We start from the raw sequence: 20505 nt of genomic DNA on the forward strand, positions 1-20505 counted from the left end.
TCAGTTAGATGGCCCCTTGTTTATCTTCCAGCATGTGGGACCCCAGATTTTGTGTAATTTGACAGCTTGGCACCATCAGCTTTCTTCATCGCATTTGCTTATGTACCCACTTTGACTTCAGCATTCGTGTCGGGGTAGGCTGGTGTGCTTCTTCCTTGTGGGTTCTGTTGTTTCTTAGCTAGATGACCGCCTGTTTGTCTTCAAGGCCTTTAAGACCCCCGATCCTGTATCATTTGATAGCCGGGCACCATCTGCTTTCTTCACCACTGTTGCTAATGCACCCCCTTTGTCCTCAGTGATCGAGTAGGGGCAGGCTGGTGTGCATCTTCCGTGTGGGTTTTGTTGTCTCTCAGCTAGATGGTGCTTGTTTATCTTCAGGTCTTTAAGGCTTCAGGTGCTATATCTTTTCTTAGCTGGGCACCATCAGCTTTCTTCACACTTGCTTGTGCACCCATTGTCTTCAGTGACTTCAGGTGTTATATCTTTTGGTAGCCAAGCATCATCCGCTTTCTTCACCACATTTTCTTGTGCACCCATTGTCTTCAGCGATCATGCCAGGCAGGTGAGCATCTCAGACTGCCAAATTGTTAGAACAAAGTGTTCTTGTGTTGGGGCAGTACTTGTGTAGGTGTCCACTGTCCATCTGTTTTCTTAATACTCAACTTATAAATATATGTACATAGATCTATTTTCCTCTCATCATATATAAATATGTTTACATTTTTATATGCCTGTATTTACATCTCTATGAGGTACCCTTTGCCTCCTAGATGTTTCCTCTGTTTCTTTGTACTTTCCTCTTGTCTGCCTATCATGTTATGCCTTCATTTGGGTTTTAGGTATTCCTCTTGGTTACATTGCCCTTGATCCAGCCCTGCAAGGCCTCCCACACCCTCCTTGACATTGATTTCGGATCACTTGTTGTTCCCTTGTCCCTGTGCTTGTTAACACGCACTTCCTTCCTCCCCCCCTGCCCTACTCCCATGTTCCCCTGATCTGTTATCCCGTTGTTCTCTCTTCTGGCTTTGTATAATTTTTATGGCGGCCCTTACAGCTCTTATCACAATTCATACATACATACATCCATTACAAGCACATTTGTACATATGTTTTCATCATCATTGTCAAGACATTTTCTATTTGAGCTCTTGATATCAGCTCCTCATTTCCCTCCTCCCCTACTCTCCCTCTCTCATGAACCCTCGATAATTTATAAATTCCCCATCCCCCCCATGTCTTACACCAACCGCTGTTTCCTTTCACTCACTTTTCTGTTGTCCACCCCCTTAGGAAGGGGTTATATGTATATCATTGTGATCGAGTCCCCCGTTCTATCCCACCTTCCTCTTTCTGGTATCTACTCTCATTATTGATCCTGAGGGGTTTTTCTGTCCTGGATTCCCTGTGTTTTGAGCTCTTATCTGTAGCAGTGCACATGCTCTGGTCTAGTCAGATTTGTAAGGTAGAATTGAGGTCACGATAGTGAGCAAGATGAAGCATTAAAGAACTAGAGCAACGGTTCTCAATCTGTGGGTCGCAACCTCCTGGGGGTTGAACGATCTTTTCATAGGGGTTGCCTGATTCATAACAGTAGCAAAATTACAGTTATGAAGTAGCAATCAAAATAATTTTATGATTGGGGTGTTTACCACAAAATGAGGACCTGTATTAAAGGGTCACAGCATTAGGAAGGTTGAGAACCACTGAACTAGAGGAAAGTTGTATGTTTCATCAGTGGTATACTGCACCTTGACTGGCTCATCTCCTCCGTGTGACCCGTCTGTGAGGGAATATCTGGTTGTCTACAGATGGGCTTTGGATCTCCACTCTGCTCACCCCCTCATTTATATTGATAGGATTTTTTTGTTCTGGGTCTGATTCCTGATACATGATCCCATTGACACCTTGTGATCACACAGGCTGGTGTGCTTCTTCCATGTGGGCTTTGTTGCCTGTCAGCTTGTTCATCTTCAAGCCTTTAAGACTGCAGATTATCTTTTGATAATCAGGCACCTTCTGCTTTCTTAAACATATTTGCTTATGCATCCATTTTGTCTTCAGCAATGGTGTCTGCAAGGTGAGCATCACAGAAAGCCAGATTTTGAGAGAGTACTTGAGTCAAGTTCCAATGTCCATCTGCTTCCTTAATACTTAACATATAAATATAAGTACATATATCTATTTCTGTATCGTTGCCTGTATTTAGACCTCTATAAATGTGCTTTGCCTCCTAGTTCTTTCCTCTATTTCCTTTTACTTTCCTCTTGTCCCACTATCATGTTTGCCTTCATTTGGGTTTCAGTCATTCCTCTCAGTTACACCCGTGATTAAGCCCCACTAAGCATCCTAAGCCCTTCACTTCATCGATTTTAGATCACTTGTTCTTTTTGTCCCTGATTTGGTTGCTGCCCCCCCACCCCCCCACCCCTTTCCTGTGTCTTCCTGGAACTATCAATCCATTGTTTTTTCCTCCAAATTGTTTATCCTGCCTAACTTATGTAGATAGACATGCAGAAACAATAGTTAGCACAAAAACAAGACAAAGCCAAACAATACAACAAAGGAAGACAAAACAAAACAAAATAACAATGCCAACAAAACCAATGGCAAAAAAGGAAAAGCCTATAAATAGTTCCAGGTCTGTTTGTTGACCTTTCAGAGTGTTTTCCAGTGGAGTCTGATGGGGTGCAATGTTCTGTCCCCAAAGTCTAATTTTGGTATTCCTGGGGACTTCATTGCTTTGCTTCTTTTGCTGCCCTGGTTCTTTGCTTAATTTATTTGCTGTATGTTCATTATTTTACATTAAAGTACTGTTATTACTCTCTAGGTACTTTTCCACAGCCCTAAGACTCTGAAACTTGCTCTTCAACATAGAGGAGCTAAAGTGAGCAGAGGAAATAGTAAGTGAAGAGCTGAACAGAGGATTTCAAAGAGCAGCTTCAGAAGACAAGCTATCATACAGAAATGCACAAAGACCTGGAGTTAGAAAACCAAAACTGAAGCACATTGTTGGCTTTCTCAGGTTAAATGAAGAGATTAACCAATTCAAGTGTAGAGCTGAAATGTAAATAAGCTATTGAATAACACACAATATTGAAATCTAAAAGGACAATAGAAGGAGTACACTAACAGAAAGAATTGGTCAGTGTCCACAAGGGCAGGAGATGGCATATGCTCCCGAACCATGAGCACTGCTATGTTTGTGAAGGTTGGGCAAGGAATACAGAAACCCAGAGGATGATTTTTGCATGAGCAATCCTCTGCTGAAATGAATCTTGATATAACTTTGAGCTGCCAGAGGAAGAAGTTCAGCCAAAACACTCTTTACCATTAAATTTGGCTAGAATTCATCTCATGTTATCACGGGAGACAAATCCTTGGAGTATGGCTATATGCTTGGGAAACTAGAGGGTCAGCCAAAAAAGCGAAAGACCCACAAAGAGATAGATTAACACAGTGACTCTAACAATGGGCTCATCCATAGCAAAGATTGTGATGAATGGCTGTGTGTTTTGTTGTTGTTGTTGCTGCTGGGATGCTATGAGTTAGAACTTATACTTTCTCTTTCACAATACTTCTCTCAATACCCGCAGCTCCATACCTGTTCTCTCTCAGATTGCCACAAAGTAAAGCTCAAAATGCAGAAAGAGCAAGAAGGGGCAGCGGGGAGGGGGTGGTGCAGCAAAAGGAGGAAGGGAGAGAGTGTTGTTACATAGTTGAAATTGCAACCAACGGCAGGAAATAGTGTGTACATATTGTTAAATGGAAAATTAATTTGTTCTGTAAATTTTAATCTAAACCACAAAATTTTGAGTGTCATGTTCTTACAAAGAAACACATCTTTATTTTTAATCTCCCACTCCTTGTATAATGAGCAGGGGTCCTCAAACTTTTTAAACGGGGCCAGTTCACTGTCCCTCAGACCCGTTGGAGGACCGGACTATAGTTTAAAAAAAACTATTAACAAGTTCCTATGCACACTGCACATATCATGTTTTGAAGTAAAAAAACAAACGTGGCAAAAACACCTGGCGGGCCGGATAAATGTCCTCGGCAGGCCGCATGTGGTTCACGGGCCCCAGTTTGAGGACGGCTAGCATATAGTATTGAATCAATTTTTTCCTGATAAAAATCCAAAGGATGTTTTATGAGTATATTCTATAAGACATATGTCAGTATTGCAAAGAATGAAGGAAGGCTACTAACCACAAAGTTGGCAGTTTGACACCACCAGCCACCCCATGGGAGAAAGATGAGACCATCTACTTCCATAAACAATTAGCAGTCTGGGAAACCCACAGGGGCAGTCTTCCCTACCCTAAAAGTTGAATTTGACTCATTGGCAGTGAGTTTGGTTTTATTATATCTTACATTAAAGTTTCAGAGAACATTAATGTTGTTATTGCAAAGTATTAGAAATTCATATTCTATGTAACTCATCTAGCTTTCTTGGCTTGTTAGTTAATATTGATATACAAATGATGATCACCCGAAAATCTCAGTCTTAAAATAAAGGATATTGTAAGATTTCTTTCGATTGAGGAAGTTAAGCTGAGAACATTTGCAACATACATCGATAAGGTAAAGAAAAATACCAATAATTGAGCTTTAGTCACTGCAGAAAAGAAAGGCATGTCATGAGCATCATGGTTACATGTTGCACTAGGAGCAAGTGTAGCAGTAGAAGCCGTCAGCTGCTCCTCAGAAAACCAGGTCTGTACTCCCGAAAGAGTGACGGTCTTGGAAACAAACTCTCAGGGGCTGTTCTACCCCTGTGCAATTCTGCCCAAAGGGTTGCTAGGAATCAGTATTGATTTGAAAATGGCAGTGAGTTTGGTTTGGAATGAAGTTGCAACAGTAATCTACTGCTTAGAGAAATAATTAACAACTGGAATAAGGTAATGCAGAGTCTAAAATTGTCTCACAATTGACAATTGGTTTACTGAATTATAAAAGAAAAACATCCAAAAGTTTTTAAAGTACAGATTTTAATATTTTTATTATACCTCATTTTTCTAGGAAAAATGAAGTTTCTAAAATTCTTTTAGCTTTCGGAAGTCACGATTGAGCTTTCTTCCTCATCATAAATTGTATTTTCCAGCATCTTTTTTCATGGTTGATAATTGGTGACAGATAGAGCCTTTTGCCTCAGTGGGTACTGAATAATATTTCATTTCTAGAAATAGTATTAAGGGTTCATTTACATTATTTGGAAATATTTTAATCCTTTTCAGTTCAGTTTTTAAGTAGTTGCTAGATGGAGCAAGAGTAGCATTTGACGTGGGATTTGTTTTCCCATTAATAAGCAATTCTGACATAAGCCCTGTAAATTACTGAAATTCATCTGTTCATTATAAAAATGAATTAGAAAAATGTAAAATATTAATACTTTGACCCTAAATTTTCTCACTAATTGAAGACAAGTGCTTTATTTTACGAAAAAGTAGCTGAAAAATTTTGTAAACAATATTTGTATTTCAAATATACATGATATGAATAATTTCGGTATTTTCATTATTGAAGTGGATTCTCTGCCTGGTTTATAGAGAGCCTGGGTAGCACAGTCGTGACATGAGAGACTGCTCAGTGCAAGGTCAGCATTGACATATAATGCAAAGAATTAAATAGACGCCGAATCACAGGAATGTGATGGCATTAGCTACGTCTACAAAATGGTATCTTTAGCAGTAGCTGAGCGATAACATTTATAATTCAGTTGACTGTTTTAATTCTTCTTTTGTAGAAATATATGGAGAAAGATATCACTAATTTCACTGCAATAATCCTTTACTTTGCTGCAGAAGATTAACTTAATTGGTGTGCTTTTATTGGCAAAAAATTGATAGAGAGTAGGATGGTAAAGATTAATAAACTATAATTTCGACAATGATAGCCCTCAAATTAAAAGGGAATATTAAAATAATCTTATTGTTTTGATCAACATAGTTATATAGTTTGGATTTAAATTTCACATGGTATTTGCTGATTTTTATTTAATAATTCTAAGACGTGTGGGATCCATATGATTATTAGAGAAAATATTTAACATTTAGAACATCATCTATTTATTCTAATTAATGTTGTCCTTTTATCTTTATATAAATTTGAAAGTACCCTAAGAAAACACTTTAAACTCACTGCTTTAAATCTAAATGGATTTTAGAGTTAATATTTTAATGTTAAAGCCTGCAGAGTCCAGTGGTTTACATGTTAAATAGAGCTATAGTATGTTTTGTTTTTCCAGAAACTTTAACCACTAACTGATTTAGCTCGACAAATTTTTTAAGGATCCCTGATGGGATAGTGATTACCAATTGGGCTACTAATCACAAAGTGAAGAGTTCAAAACCACCAGCATCTCCATGGGGGAAAGATGGTAAAGAATTACAGTGTCAGAAACCCACAGGGACAGTTCCACCCTACTCTACAGGGTTGCAGTGAGTCCGACTCCAGTCCATCGCAGTGGGTTGTTTTTTTTAATATGTATAGAAAAGGAAGAAGGGTGCCTAATAGGTCATATGAATAAGATTACGTAGAAAACAAATACAAATAAAATCCTGTGATTGACAGTCATTCAGTTCTTCAATACCACAAATACTTATCAAGTAATATTTCAGGTGCTGAGAGAATATAACAGTGAACAAAACAGGTTAAAACATCCGTGTCCTCCTGCAGCATATTATGTACTTGAAACATATATACTTGTTACACACACACACACACACACACACACACACACACAGAGCGAATTACCGTTAAATTAATTCTGACTCATGGTGACCTTATGTCCACGGAAAAGGATGTTGTCCAACCCAGCATCATCTTCACAGTCACCACCATATTTGAACCATTATGGCTACTCTGCCATTCTTTTCACCAAAGGCATTTCTGTGGTCTCTTGGCTCTCTACACACACTTTATGAAAGGGATCTAGCAACTGATGCCTCTTTTTGAAGTAACTCAAACAAATGAGTTGGACAATGTTCTGTTGTTATGTAGACTATTCATTGTCTAAATTTTGGAAATAGACCACTCGACCTTTGTTCCTCGTCTGTTTTAGTCTGGATGCTCCACTGAAATAGGTTTCCTTGCTTGCGTTTGAAATACCAGTTTTCAGAGTCATAGCAGCATACTTGGTGACCACAGTATGACAAACTGACAGTCTGATGATTGTGTGTGTGTGTGTGTGTGTGTGTTTATAGCTGTAGAGTTTGGATGTGGTCTTTTTATCTTTATATAAATGTGGGTACAATACTGAGAAGACTCTTAACTACTTTATATATAAGTGGGTTGTAGATTTCAATAATATGGTATATAGTTGTTTTAGCTCTGTGCCACTCGAATGGATGGTTTTAACAAAATGAAAGTTATTCTTCACAATGTAGGAGATGAGAAGTCTGACTTGAAGGCACTGGCACCGGGGAGACACTCTTGCTTTGTTGGCTCTGGGGGAAAGTCCTGGGCTCTTCAGCTTGTCTTTCCGGGGACCGTGGCGGTTTCCTGACGTCCTGATATCCATTTGACCCCATCTTTCTCTCTGCTCACTCGTTCTATCTTCAAAGAGATTGCGCAAAATACCCTACACAGCCCTTTCTTATTAATATAACAAAACAACCATTCCTAAGCGAGATTTTAACCATAGGCCTAGATTTACAACACATACAAGGAACAGAATTAAACACATGCCTGTAGTATACGTACAATAATATACTGTATACACTCGTGTATAAGCTGAGTTTTTCAGCACATTTTTAATGCAGTTTTTGTGGTAAAATTAAGGTGCCTTGGCTGATATTCCGGTTAGCTTATACTTGAGTATATGCGGTACATATAAAAAATATATATATATACAAATTGTGAAAGCATGCACAAACACATATGTAATTATGGGATTTCTTGGGGCATTTAACGGGTGATCATTCAGGAGAGAAATGCTAAGGATGCAGTTTGTTCCGTCAGGGCATTTTCTTCGCAGCCTCACAATCAAGTCTCATTCTGGCCGGAAGCCTGCTTGGCCTGGCCTCGGCCCTGCTTTGGAACCACTACAGAGTTCTTCTATAGATGCCAATAAATGCCCAAAGGACTGACCACTCCTCTGTGTGCCTCAGCCCAAAGACACTCCATTCCAATACCAATAGTCTACAAAATCTAGTCCCCTCAATTAAGTGCCCTGAAGAACCCTACACTCTAAGGCAGTCTTCTGCCCCAAAGCATTCAGCATTCCTTGCTTTGTGGGCTTGTTGATCCGCTCCTCTATCTCTTGCTCTGGCTTCTATCTAGTTCTGCTATTGCTGCGTTTCCACTGCTCCTCTGGTGTCAAAGAAGTCTCGTGAATCACTGGATTTCAATGTGCAGGAGGAATCTCAGAGCTTAACAATGCTCCCCACTCCTGGTTCTTTTGCCTGGTCATGAAGTCCTCCCCACCGACCTATTTCTGAGATGATTCACTTTATACCCGGCAGATGACAAGCATTTAACCCTGTTCACTGTCACTCAGCAGAATCATATAATCCGATCTGTGTCTTCCCCTTACCCTCCTCCCCAGCTCCATCAGGAAAACAAAGGCCACTTGGTGGCAGTAATGAAGGCTAGGGCTAAATGCGCTTCATTGAACCATCTATTGCATTGCAGCTACTGAGACATTAAGTGGCATGAATGTAAATTAGACTATTGAATCATGCAAACCAAGCACCATTTCATACTTGGGTAAGAGTTGTTTTAATGAGTGCTAGCAAAAGTCTTGATTTGTGTACCTTCCAAAGGCAATGTCAGAGAGAAATATAGAACAAAAGATAGAAACAGCTCTTTCAAGTAATTTGAAGGAAAGAAGAAAATGGGATTCTTATTAGTGTGTCTATCAATAAGAAATAGAAAAATAAATCTAATGCAGGGTTAAGTACTTGGTGCCAGGTGAATACTTGTTGTCTGAGCAATGTGGTGTGTGTGTAAATTCTTTTGTTGTTGTTTATTTTTCTCAATTAAACATGGCCATGATCAGAAAGAGGGTGGAAGAGAAAGTTGAAAATTTGATTTCGGGGAGTAGGTGTTTTTATTTTTTGTTTGTTTGTTTTTTTTTTGAGATCGAACCTAAGCTGAGATGTATTGGTTTACATGGGCTTGCTTGCAGTAAGTCTTCTGTTAGGCATGAGGCCCTTGAGCTGTGAGCACCTTGGACCCAACCCCAGGTCCTGAGCTCAGAAGTCCCACTCCCTGAGGAGCCCAGGGCAAGAAGGCCAAGGGTGGGAGCGTGAGGACTTCGGCCTCGCAGCTGAATGGCACTGGGGAAGTCCGCATGAGCTGAGCCCTGGAGGAAGCAGGCTGAGGTTGCGGGGCTAGTGGGTGCGAGGAGCTTGACTTGGCTCCCAGGGCCATCTGAGCCACACTTGGCTCCCCACCCTCGTGCATGAAGTAGAGGTGGAAGTGGCAACCGCTGCCTTAGGTTGCGTGCCTCAGGGACCAGCCATAACGAGTTTGGGCATAGTGCCTACTCTGAAAGCGGGAAGCCACAGAGGTCAGGGAGATGAGCCGGCCCCCAGGAGCCAGCACTGGGCTCACCTCACTCAGGACCTGGTCCACAGTGTGGACAGCTTCAGGGGACACGGCAGTAGGAGGAGGTTTAAATAGAAATCTACAAGTGTGTTCCTTGAATTAACAGCACCAGTATAACCTGAGACAGTATTAGAAATGCAGATTCCCTGGCCTTACCTAGAATTTCTGAATGAGATTCAGCAACCAGTGGCATAACGAACCCTCCAGATGATTGTGATGCACAATGAATGCTGGGAACTGTTTTAAAAGACTGCAAGAATAATGGACTACCTAAAAATAGTACTATTTCCAGGAATATTTAAAGGTACTTAAAGTAACCTATGAGCGTTAGTTTGTGTCTAAGACAGTCATTCCCAGCTATTCAGTCAGAGATAAACTGTCTCTGGATACTTAAGAAAAAATGGAAGCAATAAGTTTTAGAAGAAACAAGCAGGAGCAAAGACTCTGAAAAACTGGCTAGAAGCAAACTAATTGACTGTATAAATTGACCAAGAAATTAAGGCTGGATATGAAGATAATAATGTGTTGAGATGAATGCGTGACAGCTAGAACATAGTAGTATCAATGTATACAGTTTTAAGGATTTGTCTTGGGGAGTAGACGAGTCTGACACTCTGGTTGATGATGACTGGCATTATGGTTTCTCAGGAGAAACCATTATTGTGGAGGTTTTGAGTATTGGAGTGAGATTGATCAAAGATCCCTTTACAAGTTCTGGGACTTTGGGGCAACAGTGGGCAGCACAAGAGAGAGGGGGTCTTATTACCCTCTTGAACTCTGAAGAGTTCAATATATTATGGCTCTCATACTAAGTACATAGATTTCCTTTGATTTTTACTGAGGAAGGCCTCTGGGTTATTAAGGGGGCGGGTCATTCAAAAGTTTTATTTTATGTGATTGATTTTAAGCTAGTAAGTGAGAAAATGTAAGCATTTGAAAGAATAGCAATATTTTTAATTCTAAATGTAGCTTAGAATTATTCTGAAATATACCTGTAGTGCTAGCCTTTATAGAAGATTAATTAGCAGTGAGATACTATCTTGCTATCAATCCCTGAATGATGTTTTACTGTTAGAGAAGAAAAAAACAAAAACAACCAATTTCAACAGTCCATTAAGATAAACATTTTCATTGCCTCTAAATATAGATGACAATGCAATTCATGTTTATGTTTAATTTTAATGTTTAACTGGAATCTTAATATGACTATTCTCTGAGTGTCTGAGGAAACGCTCGTGAAATCTTTGATTATTGTTTTACATTCTGGCATGAAGACATTTGGTAGACTGAAATGGAAACGTCTCAGGTGGATAGTCACCTCATAGCCCGTGGAGTTCTTTAGCGAAAACTCTGTGTTTTGAAGTACAGCTCTTACCTCAGAGCAAAGCTTAGGATGGATGCTGAGGGGACCAGTGCCCGATGCCTGCAGGGAATAGAGCACGAGGTCAGCAGCTTTGGATTTCATGGTACATCTATCAGGAAAAGAAAACGGTGCCAAGTGCTTCCCTAGGTCATCTGATCTCCATAGCAGCCCTAAGCAGTAGGTCCCTCCCCACTGTCCCTCCTGTACCACCTGCCTCTATGACTTGCATTCTATGTAACTCCCCAGTTTTTAAAGAAAGTGTGTGTGAGTGACTTAGAAGAGTAATTTTCTCCTAAAAGCCACAAATGAAATATTCAGTTTAGCATAGCTGCTAATGACAGCATAAAAGTGTATAATACCTTATCATTAAACTTAGGAAGAAGTAGCTTTATAGTCTCAGACACCCATAGGAGCAGTTAGTTCTACACTCTCCTTTAGAGTTACTATGAATTGGAATTGATGGTGGTGAGTTTTTTTGAGTTTAAAATTTCAGATCCATACAATTATTGATGGGCAGATCATAGGGGAAAAGACACAACTTTGGAGGAATTTCTTTTGATATTTAATATGTTTGTACTCTTCATAATATTGGTTATTTGTGTTTTCTCTGATCTACTATCCTTTGGAACAGTTTAGTATGTTGTTTGTAAATATTTAATAAAACATTTTAAAAGCTTCATGTTTGAATTTCCCTAGCTTAATAATTCATCATTTATTAAAAATATATCTGTTTTGTTATTTTTATAGGATTTAAAGTGTGACTGACTCTTACATTATTTTGGCTGATCCTCACCATGAACCGTGCTTTTAGCAGGAAGAAAGGTAAGTGTGCTCGTTTAAAGGACCTGGAGGTAATTCAGTATTATTCAGAAAGCCAAGCAAAGATCTTAAGTAATCAGTTTTTCCAACTATCAAACCAGATTTCTCAGAAGTGAAGTTAGAATAGAGAAACACAAATCTGGAAACATTTCTAATTGACCTTTTTTGTTAGCAGCCGAATGAAAGAATGACTTATTTAACTCCCCAGTTAAAAAAAAATAAATGTGTGAGTGACTTAGAAGGGTAATTTTCTATTAACACACTTAATACACAGTGCTAAGGTGGCAATATATATACTCAAGACATTTTTTTAATGATTTTGTGAAATAGTAAAGAATTAAGTGATCTGAGGTCTAGTTTCAGTTTCACCCTTATATAGCCACATAATATTAAATTCTTCAGACCTTAAATTAATAGTGGTAAAAATGTATGAACATGTGCACGACAAGTGTGTGCATGTTTTGTGTTTCATTGAATACTACTGGGTATTGCTGAGAGATGAATTGACAAGAATGAGGCCAAAATAAATGTATTATTAACTTCAGGTAGGGATTGAACAGAAATATATAAATAGGATATCAAAATTACCTATTGAGGAATGAGTTAGCTAATTATATGGTATTTTTTAAAGGGGCAAGACAACAGTGCATTGATAAGATACTTGATAGACTAGTAGAAACAAATTCATTTTTTCCTTCTTTTCTTTCTAACTTGGAGTCAAAATAATATATCTGTCATTCTGGAAAGATCTCTAGATTGGGCACAGGGTTCTCTGTTTCATATGCTGCCAAAGAAAAGGCCTAAACAATGCTAATCAAGTTAGTAGATGACTTAAAGCAGGAAGAGATAACCTGTGTAATTGAATTGCCCACATGTATGGAAGAATTACAAGTTCTGTCATGTTCAGCCCTGTAAACTTAATTAGTAATTAAAAAAACAAAAAATGTTGCTACATTTTTACTCAATTTTGAATGTTAGTAACTCCATGACTGTATTAGATATTGTAGCTTGCCAAAGAAAATCAACAATAACAACAAAGACTGGCTAGTGAGAAGCTTATGAGAGAAAGGAGAATACTATCTGATGTAGGGCTGAGACATTAGCCCCATAAGTTAAAAAGCAGTCCAAGTATGATCAGAGAAGTGCTGTCTCCTCAAAGTAGAATTAATTCGAATGACCTGAATGGGATAAATCTTTGCTGATGTGGCCAAACAGTCTAGAAAATCTAAATACCTTTGTTATTCCTATAGTAATCGTATTTCAAAGTTATACCTAAAGATCGGTGTGTGCTGAAAATGGCTGAAAATAATGTCAACAATGTGACTATCAAAGACTCTAGTGCCTTCTCTAGTACATGGGTAGCAAACATTCAAGAGCCAGGAAATAGAGTATTCTCTGCATGCAATTGTTGGCACACTGGCACAGGCCTCGCTGAGAAAGACTGGGATGATGCCCTGACTCGGAGCCATGCTACAGGAAGAAGAGCGAAGATTCCCTTGGTGTCGTAATCATCATTACCCTTCAATATTGTGTTACTCAGTTTAGAAAAAACAAATTGGCATGCATGATAAGGTCTTTGATTTAATGGGGAAAAAATCCCAAACCAAACCATGAAACAGATTTTAAAACTACTCAAACAAAAGGTGCTATTGTTTGAAGCAGAAGCTCTAATAAGTCTTTCTCGTTAAAACCTCACTCAATGAGACAAAATTGGTTAATGAAATTAACATATAGCATTTAGTATCAACTTCTTACTTAAATTACAATATTGATTAATAATTTCCTACTAAGGATATTTAATCTTTGAATTGACAGAAGTTCAAACATTTGGAAGGGGTACTGATGATTAAAGTTCACAGTATCAGTTTAGGAAAATCTTTAAGACATTGTTCAAGTTGTATACTCATTTTACTAAAGAAAGATATTCTAAAATGCCAGTTATTGATGCTATTAGCTAGTGTCTTATTTAAAACATATGCCAAAAGTGGTATTTCTTTTTTATTTCCTTTTCCGTAACAGCGTGTAGAAGTACTTTTAAATATCTATTGAGTTATAGCTATTAAAATTTAAAAAGTATTAAAAACTAAATCAAACTATCTTATTTTAAAATCTTATGGGCCGTCTCCTTTTTAAAATATGGAATTCTCTTTCCCATGGTTTTAATGTTTAAATTCCACATTTCTAATTTATTATTTGTTTGATACATGTTGAGTGGCATTTTGTTAAGAAATACCCAGAGTTGGATAGTAATTCAAGAAAATAGCAGGTATAAAGGCAAATATATATGACATCTGAGCACAGCAGAGTACAATCATTGGGAAAATTAGACTGATTTGGAGAACTGAGAAGCAGAATCCCCTATTATTTTTTGCATGCTTCATTCACTTGAAATTTCTTTTCATTTAAAATGTATATTTAAAGTTTAATGCTTATGCATATGCAAAGTTATTAATCAGTACTGTAATTCAAGTAAGAAGTTGATATTAAATGGAATACCTTGATTTCATGAGTCAATCTTAATTTTCATTGACTGAGGTTGTTAAAAAGAAAAACATTTGTGCTTCTGCCTCTGGCTTCAACCAATAGCACTTTTTGTTTTAACTTTAATTTAAAATGGAAAGCTTTAATTTTACAAGAGGATTTCATATACATTGATAATATGGTCTGTAGTTAAACCCTTAAAGAATATATAATTAAACTCATATTTCTGTTAATTGGCAACATGCACTGTGTATGGCATTCTAAACAGCAAGGTGATCTTTTATTATTAAAAGTTTACCTAATTTTTATTAAATATCCAATTAACTTAGTGACCATGTGCAATTTTATTAAATGACCTAGAGCTTCAGAAGCCAAGGGAAAAGAAGTAATCAACGTCAACCTAAGCACCTTAAGCACGAGTTGTTTTTTTCCCTCCCTCTTTGGATTAAGTCTCCAGTTGGTAATTTGATCTTTTTTAACCACATTAGCAGATACTACACTGACCTTGTTTGCATATGCTCTCATATATTAGAGTTGCTTATAGATTCTAAAAAGTATGGAATGTCTCAGCATTGCATTCTTTAGAACTATTATAATACTTACATAAAAATTAATCCAAAATCATGAAATCATAGATTAAATTATAATGAATATATTTATTTTGTACCTTCTTTGACTAGACTAGTTTACTCACTGAATTTTAAAAATCTTATATTCTACTCATTTCATTTTAAAAATTGTTGAATAAAGGAGCCTGAAACGTAGCATGTAAATCAATGTGATTGAGCAGTTAAACTAATTGCACTCTCTCCTTTACCTCATCTGTTGACACATTGATGAGTAGATATCATCATGTAAAGAACTAAAAAATATATGTACATATTATTTTAATTTTTATGAAAATTTTATTTAAATAAAGTTCTATCACTTGATGCTTAGTTTTAGATTTGATATCCTAAGTGGAGATGTTTTCACTATGTTAAACCCTGGTGATATCACAATAATGAAATCACTGCTCTCTCTTGATGAGCTCTTAATCTAAATGCACTTTGAAAATGAAAGTCTATTGACCCAGCAGTCAGAGTAGTTTGACTCTAGAAGTAATTTGAGATGTTGGCATTTCATGTGGGTGTTGAATAGTGAACTAGTGATTCTAATTTATTTTCAAGGAAAAGAGACAAACTGTAGAATGCCTACAATCCTGTTTTTGCATGAGTTTAATATCTAACTGCTGTTGTGAGCACTTGATTGTGACCAAAGATGACCAGTTTTATTCTCCCATCAAGTTTCAACCCCATCTGTATGAATTAGTTAAGAGTCTTATTCTTTTGCTTTCTTTCCCTTTGCAGAATTATAAATTAAGATAAGTACAAAGATATATTTTGCGAATCCTTCTGAAGGATTATAAAGCCTTAAGGTATTTTAAGTGTACTCTCTCTGTTAGAGAACTCTCTCTGTTCATTGGGCAATGAACAGCCACTACAACATCAGCACTCAATAATATAGAATGGATGCTTATTCTCATTATTGAGAAACTATAGTTCATTCACTTGCAATTTAATCTTGTGGTTATTTTAGTCCCTTCATCGGAGACATCTGTGTGTAGCCACTCTTTTTCTAGGTCACTAATAGCAGTATTATCAGCTTTCAAGTAATAGCAACTTTCAGGAGAAAGCAATTATCTCCCTGCCTCAGGATTGCTATAAAGTGTTATATTCAGACTTAAATCAGACTCCATGTCTTCCTAAGAATTTATATATATATATTGGAAAGAGCGACAAGAGAAAGTTGGATTAAAGGGTAAAAAGTGAAATTGGATACCTGTTCCTTAAGGCTGATTTTTGGTGTTTTTATTGTGACTTACTTTTTGCGCTAGAGTATAGGAGCAAGTTTATAGCCCCAATCAAAATACAACCTTTTTTTTCATTTTTGTTAAAATATACTTATTATTGAATTAATCATATCACATGAATTTTATTATCATATAGTATAGAAAAAATAAACAATAAAATTCATACAGGGAAAAATTTTATAAATTAATTTATCAATGTCAATGTTGTTTTTGAACCTCCTCTTACTGTTTCATCCAAGATTAGCATATATATCCACTCTAATAGGCAGAAACAGCACTAAATGGTGTCATGAGAAGGGAGTTTTATTTCTCTCATGTATTTTTTCACAAAACCTTGTGAATGTAATATCTGTATCCCAAATACATGTTGTAAACAAACAAACAAACAAACAAAAACTCACAGCCATCAAGTCAGTGCCAACTCATAGTGACTCTATAGGACAGAGTAGAACGGTCCCTCTGAGTTCTGTGTCTGTAACTCGTAATGAGAGTAGAAAGCTCCTAGCCTTTCTTCCACAGAGCGGCTGGTGGTTTAGAACTGCTGACCTTGAAGATTTCAGCTCAAGGTGTAACAACTACACTTGAATTCCAATATATCTACATCTATATAGATATATATAGTAGGAATGCACTAAAAATACAGTATATTAAATAGCAACAACCTATTTTTTTACTAAAAAGTTCTTTTAAAAATAAAAATTCTTATTTCAAAATTTTCAGTACATTTTTCATTAAACTGTAAAATAAAAAAGTTATTCTAAGACTATAAGTCACATTTTCTGTGCCAACATATTTTTCAGTTGGGGAATAACAAATTAATATCAAATTAATTTCTGCCAAATCATTTTTAAGATGTTCCAAATTGAATTTTGAAAAAGCTTTGTTAGTAAACTAATTTTTTATCTTAGCATTTACCTAATGTATTTGATGGTCAATTCAGCCTTTGATTTTTTTCTGTTTATATTTTTATTCTAAATTTGCAAATACCTGTAAAATAAGATAGAAACAAATTTCAAGATTGAAATCAAAATTGTATTAGGGATCACAATAGAGTTGAAGATTCTAGCCTTATTTCAAACATGCCATTTCATCTAAAAAAAAGTCTACTTGACATCTATAAACATTTGTTTTTTGCTTTACTCTCTCTACACATCGTACTAAGCACTTGACAAGATACTATAATGAAGTCAAGAATTGAATGAGAATTTTTTTTCTTTTCTACCAATATATTTAATACAATTATAGGTTCATATGTTAAATTTCATCTCTGACAGTTTATAACAATTATCTAAGAAACATTCCAGATTACTACATGAAATAGTAGGCCTTTCATCAAATTTGCCTAAATCAATAAAATAGTTTTTCTAATGTTAGATTGATTTATGAATAAACACAAGTTTGTGTTATTTCAGTTTTATAGAACTAAAATTATTAATTATAATTTTAAGGTTAAAATTTTCTTTTAATATCTAGTTAATTCCATCTGCAAAAAAAAATATCAATTACATCGAGTAAAAAACTGAATACTTTTTGTTGATCTGAATTAACAACAAAAGAACCTGTAACCTGTAATTTATGAGTACATAACCAAAAAAGATGTGTGATTTTAATTACCATTGATAGGTTGTTTATTTGAGGCTCAGCTGTCATTTTTATATGTCCTAAAAGCCCTGGAGCCATAGTGGCTTACCATTGGGTAGTCCGGTTTGAAGCCGCCATCCACTGTGTGAGAGAAAGATGAGACTTTCTAATCTGGTAAAAATTTATGTTCTTAATTCATAGGGCGGTTCTACTCTGCCTTATAGAGTAACTGAGTTAGGTTTACTTGATTGAAGTGAGTTTGAGATTTCTGTTTTTCAGAAATGAATATTATCTGTCCTATTTGTGAAGTCCTTTCAAAAGCACAGTTGGGGACTTTAAATCATGGAGAGAATCTTAATAAATTTATACCAGAAACATTGATATTTTATATTTTTTCTTATCAACTTACCTGAAAAGTCTTAGAATTAGAATTACTTCTATGTATTTTGTACTCCCTAAACTGCTAATGCATAAAAAGCAGATCTTAGGCCCAATGTGTAATTTAACACTGTGTATTCTTCATTGCAGACAAAACATGGATGCATACGCCTGAGGCTTTATCAAAACACTACATTCCCTATAATGCAAAGGTAAAATGAGTATGTAGTATTGTTTGATTTCATTGTAGTAATATTACTAATTTATTACATATCATACAAAATTTTCTTCTATATTATCATTTCCTGAAAATGTATTATTGTACAAAAGTAATATCGTCATAAGTAGCATGGGAAGATTGTTTTCTTCAAATACTTTTTCTTTAGGTCAAAAACTTTCTTTGTAGTTTCTTTAATATCATGCATATACTTTTTGGGGAACGATTTTGACTATTGTAGAATAATTTGCACTATCATTGCCTATAGGAAACAAAACAGACAGCTTCTCAGTGTTCTCTAAAAACATTTAAACCTTACACTAGGCAGACGAAATATAAACGCACTAACCTAGTAATGACAGAAAGGAGCAGAGGTCAGGGGCTTTGATGAATTTGGTTATCATCCAAAATAAGGCATCAAAAGAAACAGAATAATCAAAGACTTTAACAACAACAACAACAACAAAATAAACATTTAACTATTAAAACATAGAAAAAGGGCATACTTATATTTTAGTGTGCCTAATCTAAGTCCAAGACATAATATTTTTAGTAGCTTCATACGTATATGTGGAAGGCAGACTGAAGAAGGAAGACTGAAAAACGGATCTCTTGGAATGATGGTGGTGCTGAGGAATGTGGACTGCACAATGGACTGCCGGAAGAACACACCAAGTGTCTTGGCGGACAGACAGCCAGCAGAGTGAGAAAGACCCTTACTGTGATGGATTGGCACAGTGACTGCAACAGTAAACTCAGATAGAGCAAAGACTGAAGACGGGGCAGGAGTAGGGTTTAATCTGCTGTGTGCATAGAGTTATGGTGAGTTGGAACTGACTCCAGGACACGGACCTACAATAACATTTGAGCAATTGTTTAGTTCACGTCACTGCATATTAATGGAGAAATGGAAGCATTGTACTCATAGTTCTTCAAAGACCTGATTTCTGTTGTTATTGGAAAACTGAAAAAAAAAATGAGTGAAACTGAAGAGAGAGTTTAAAAAATAAAGTTGTTACTTTGTAGTTAGCGAGCTCTAAACCTAAAATCATAATCCGAAAAATCAAATTCTACATTTGGAAAAGAGCAGTGAATTAGATAATCGGGTTGACAATATGAGAGTGAGTCAACCTTAATAGACTTAACTTTTGAGACAGCAAACAAAATGCTAAAATGATTTTTTATAAAAGAATATAAAGGCTGATGGATTAGTAAACTTCGCTTAGGGGTATAATGTGATTAAGCATACCAATTTTTTTAGAAGTCATAAAAGAATTGATTCAATAAGAAGTTAATATGCTTCAAAGAAAACCTTTAGGAATGCTGGTCTAAGTCAGAATCAGCAGGAAGAAGTATTTAAAAGGGCATCTAGAAGTTCTCTGAGAGCTGGTGCTCAGCAGTGAGATTTACAGAGTGAAGCAAAACTGTGTGTTCACGTTTTGCTTACTGTGCATCCAATAAAATGCTTCAAAATGTTTGCTATGTAAAGCTAATACATTTAATATCACAAGAATGTTTTTGAAAGCTCTATAACGTTAGCTCGAGTTTTGATTGCAACAATCTTGCATGAAATGTTTGATTAACTGGATTAGGAAATTGAGTCAATATGACTCTCTTCCAAAGATAGTCTTTATATTACTCACTGGTAATCTATACAAAGTAAGGAATTTTAATCTAGAAAGCTACTAGTATTTTAAGATGCATACTCAGTTTTTGTTATTTTCAATCATTTTATCTTTAAAATGAATCTACCAAAGTGTATTCATTTTTATATGAAACTAAAATAACTAGTATTGAAAAATTGTTCGATAACTATTTGAAGATGACATTACTGTTAGAAATACCTTTCTTGTTGTCAGGCAGTGGACTGCTAACCACGAGCCAACTGTTCAAACCCCCAAAGCACTCTGCAGGGGAAAGATGAGCCTCTCTGCTCCCAGAGAGCACTGCAGTCTCGGAAACACTATTTAGGGTTATCCCATGAGTAGAAATGGAGGTCTGTTTATTTATTTGGAAAAGTTTCCTATGCTAATTCACACGTGCATAATAACCTTAGGAGAAGTTAAATGATATAGAACATACAGAAACATCTTAGACTTGGGCAATGTGTATGGGCAAATAGGTATTGTCATTCTAACATGGCCTTCTGAGTAATAAATGTATATCATATGTATACCAATAATAATATTAAAACTACTTGTACAATATTATTATTTTTTCTAAATTTGTGTGTGTGTTACTTTTAAATCCAGCCTTTAAAGGAAG

The 20505-nt window shown here is 36.2% G+C and overlaps 1 protein-coding gene across 9 annotated transcripts in view; it reads left to right on the forward strand.

Annotated features, from left to right (window-relative positions):
- Nucleotides 1-20505, forward strand: part of GULP1 (GULP PTB domain containing engulfment adaptor 1) — a 210103-nt gene that overhangs the window by 72652 nt on the left and 116946 nt on the right. For all 9 annotated transcript variants that reach the window (XM_045295179.1, XM_045295183.1, XM_045295178.1 and 6 more), the window contains 2 exons: nucleotides 11660-11734; nucleotides 18174-18235. In XM_045295179.1, the coding sequence (XP_045151114.1) occupies nucleotides 11707-11734; nucleotides 18174-18235 (90 nt within the window). In that variant the 5' untranslated portion in view covers nucleotides 11660-11706. The remainder of the gene's footprint in view (nucleotides 1-11659; nucleotides 11735-18173; nucleotides 18236-20505) is intronic.

The sequence above is a fragment of the Echinops telfairi genome, unplaced genomic scaffold (genome assembly GCF_000313985.2).
Source record: "Echinops telfairi isolate 266 unplaced genomic scaffold, ASM31398v2 ScPeMD7_3;HRSCAF=10, whole genome shotgun sequence".
Lineage (NCBI taxonomy): Eukaryota > Metazoa > Chordata > Mammalia > Afrosoricida > Tenrecidae > Echinops > Echinops telfairi.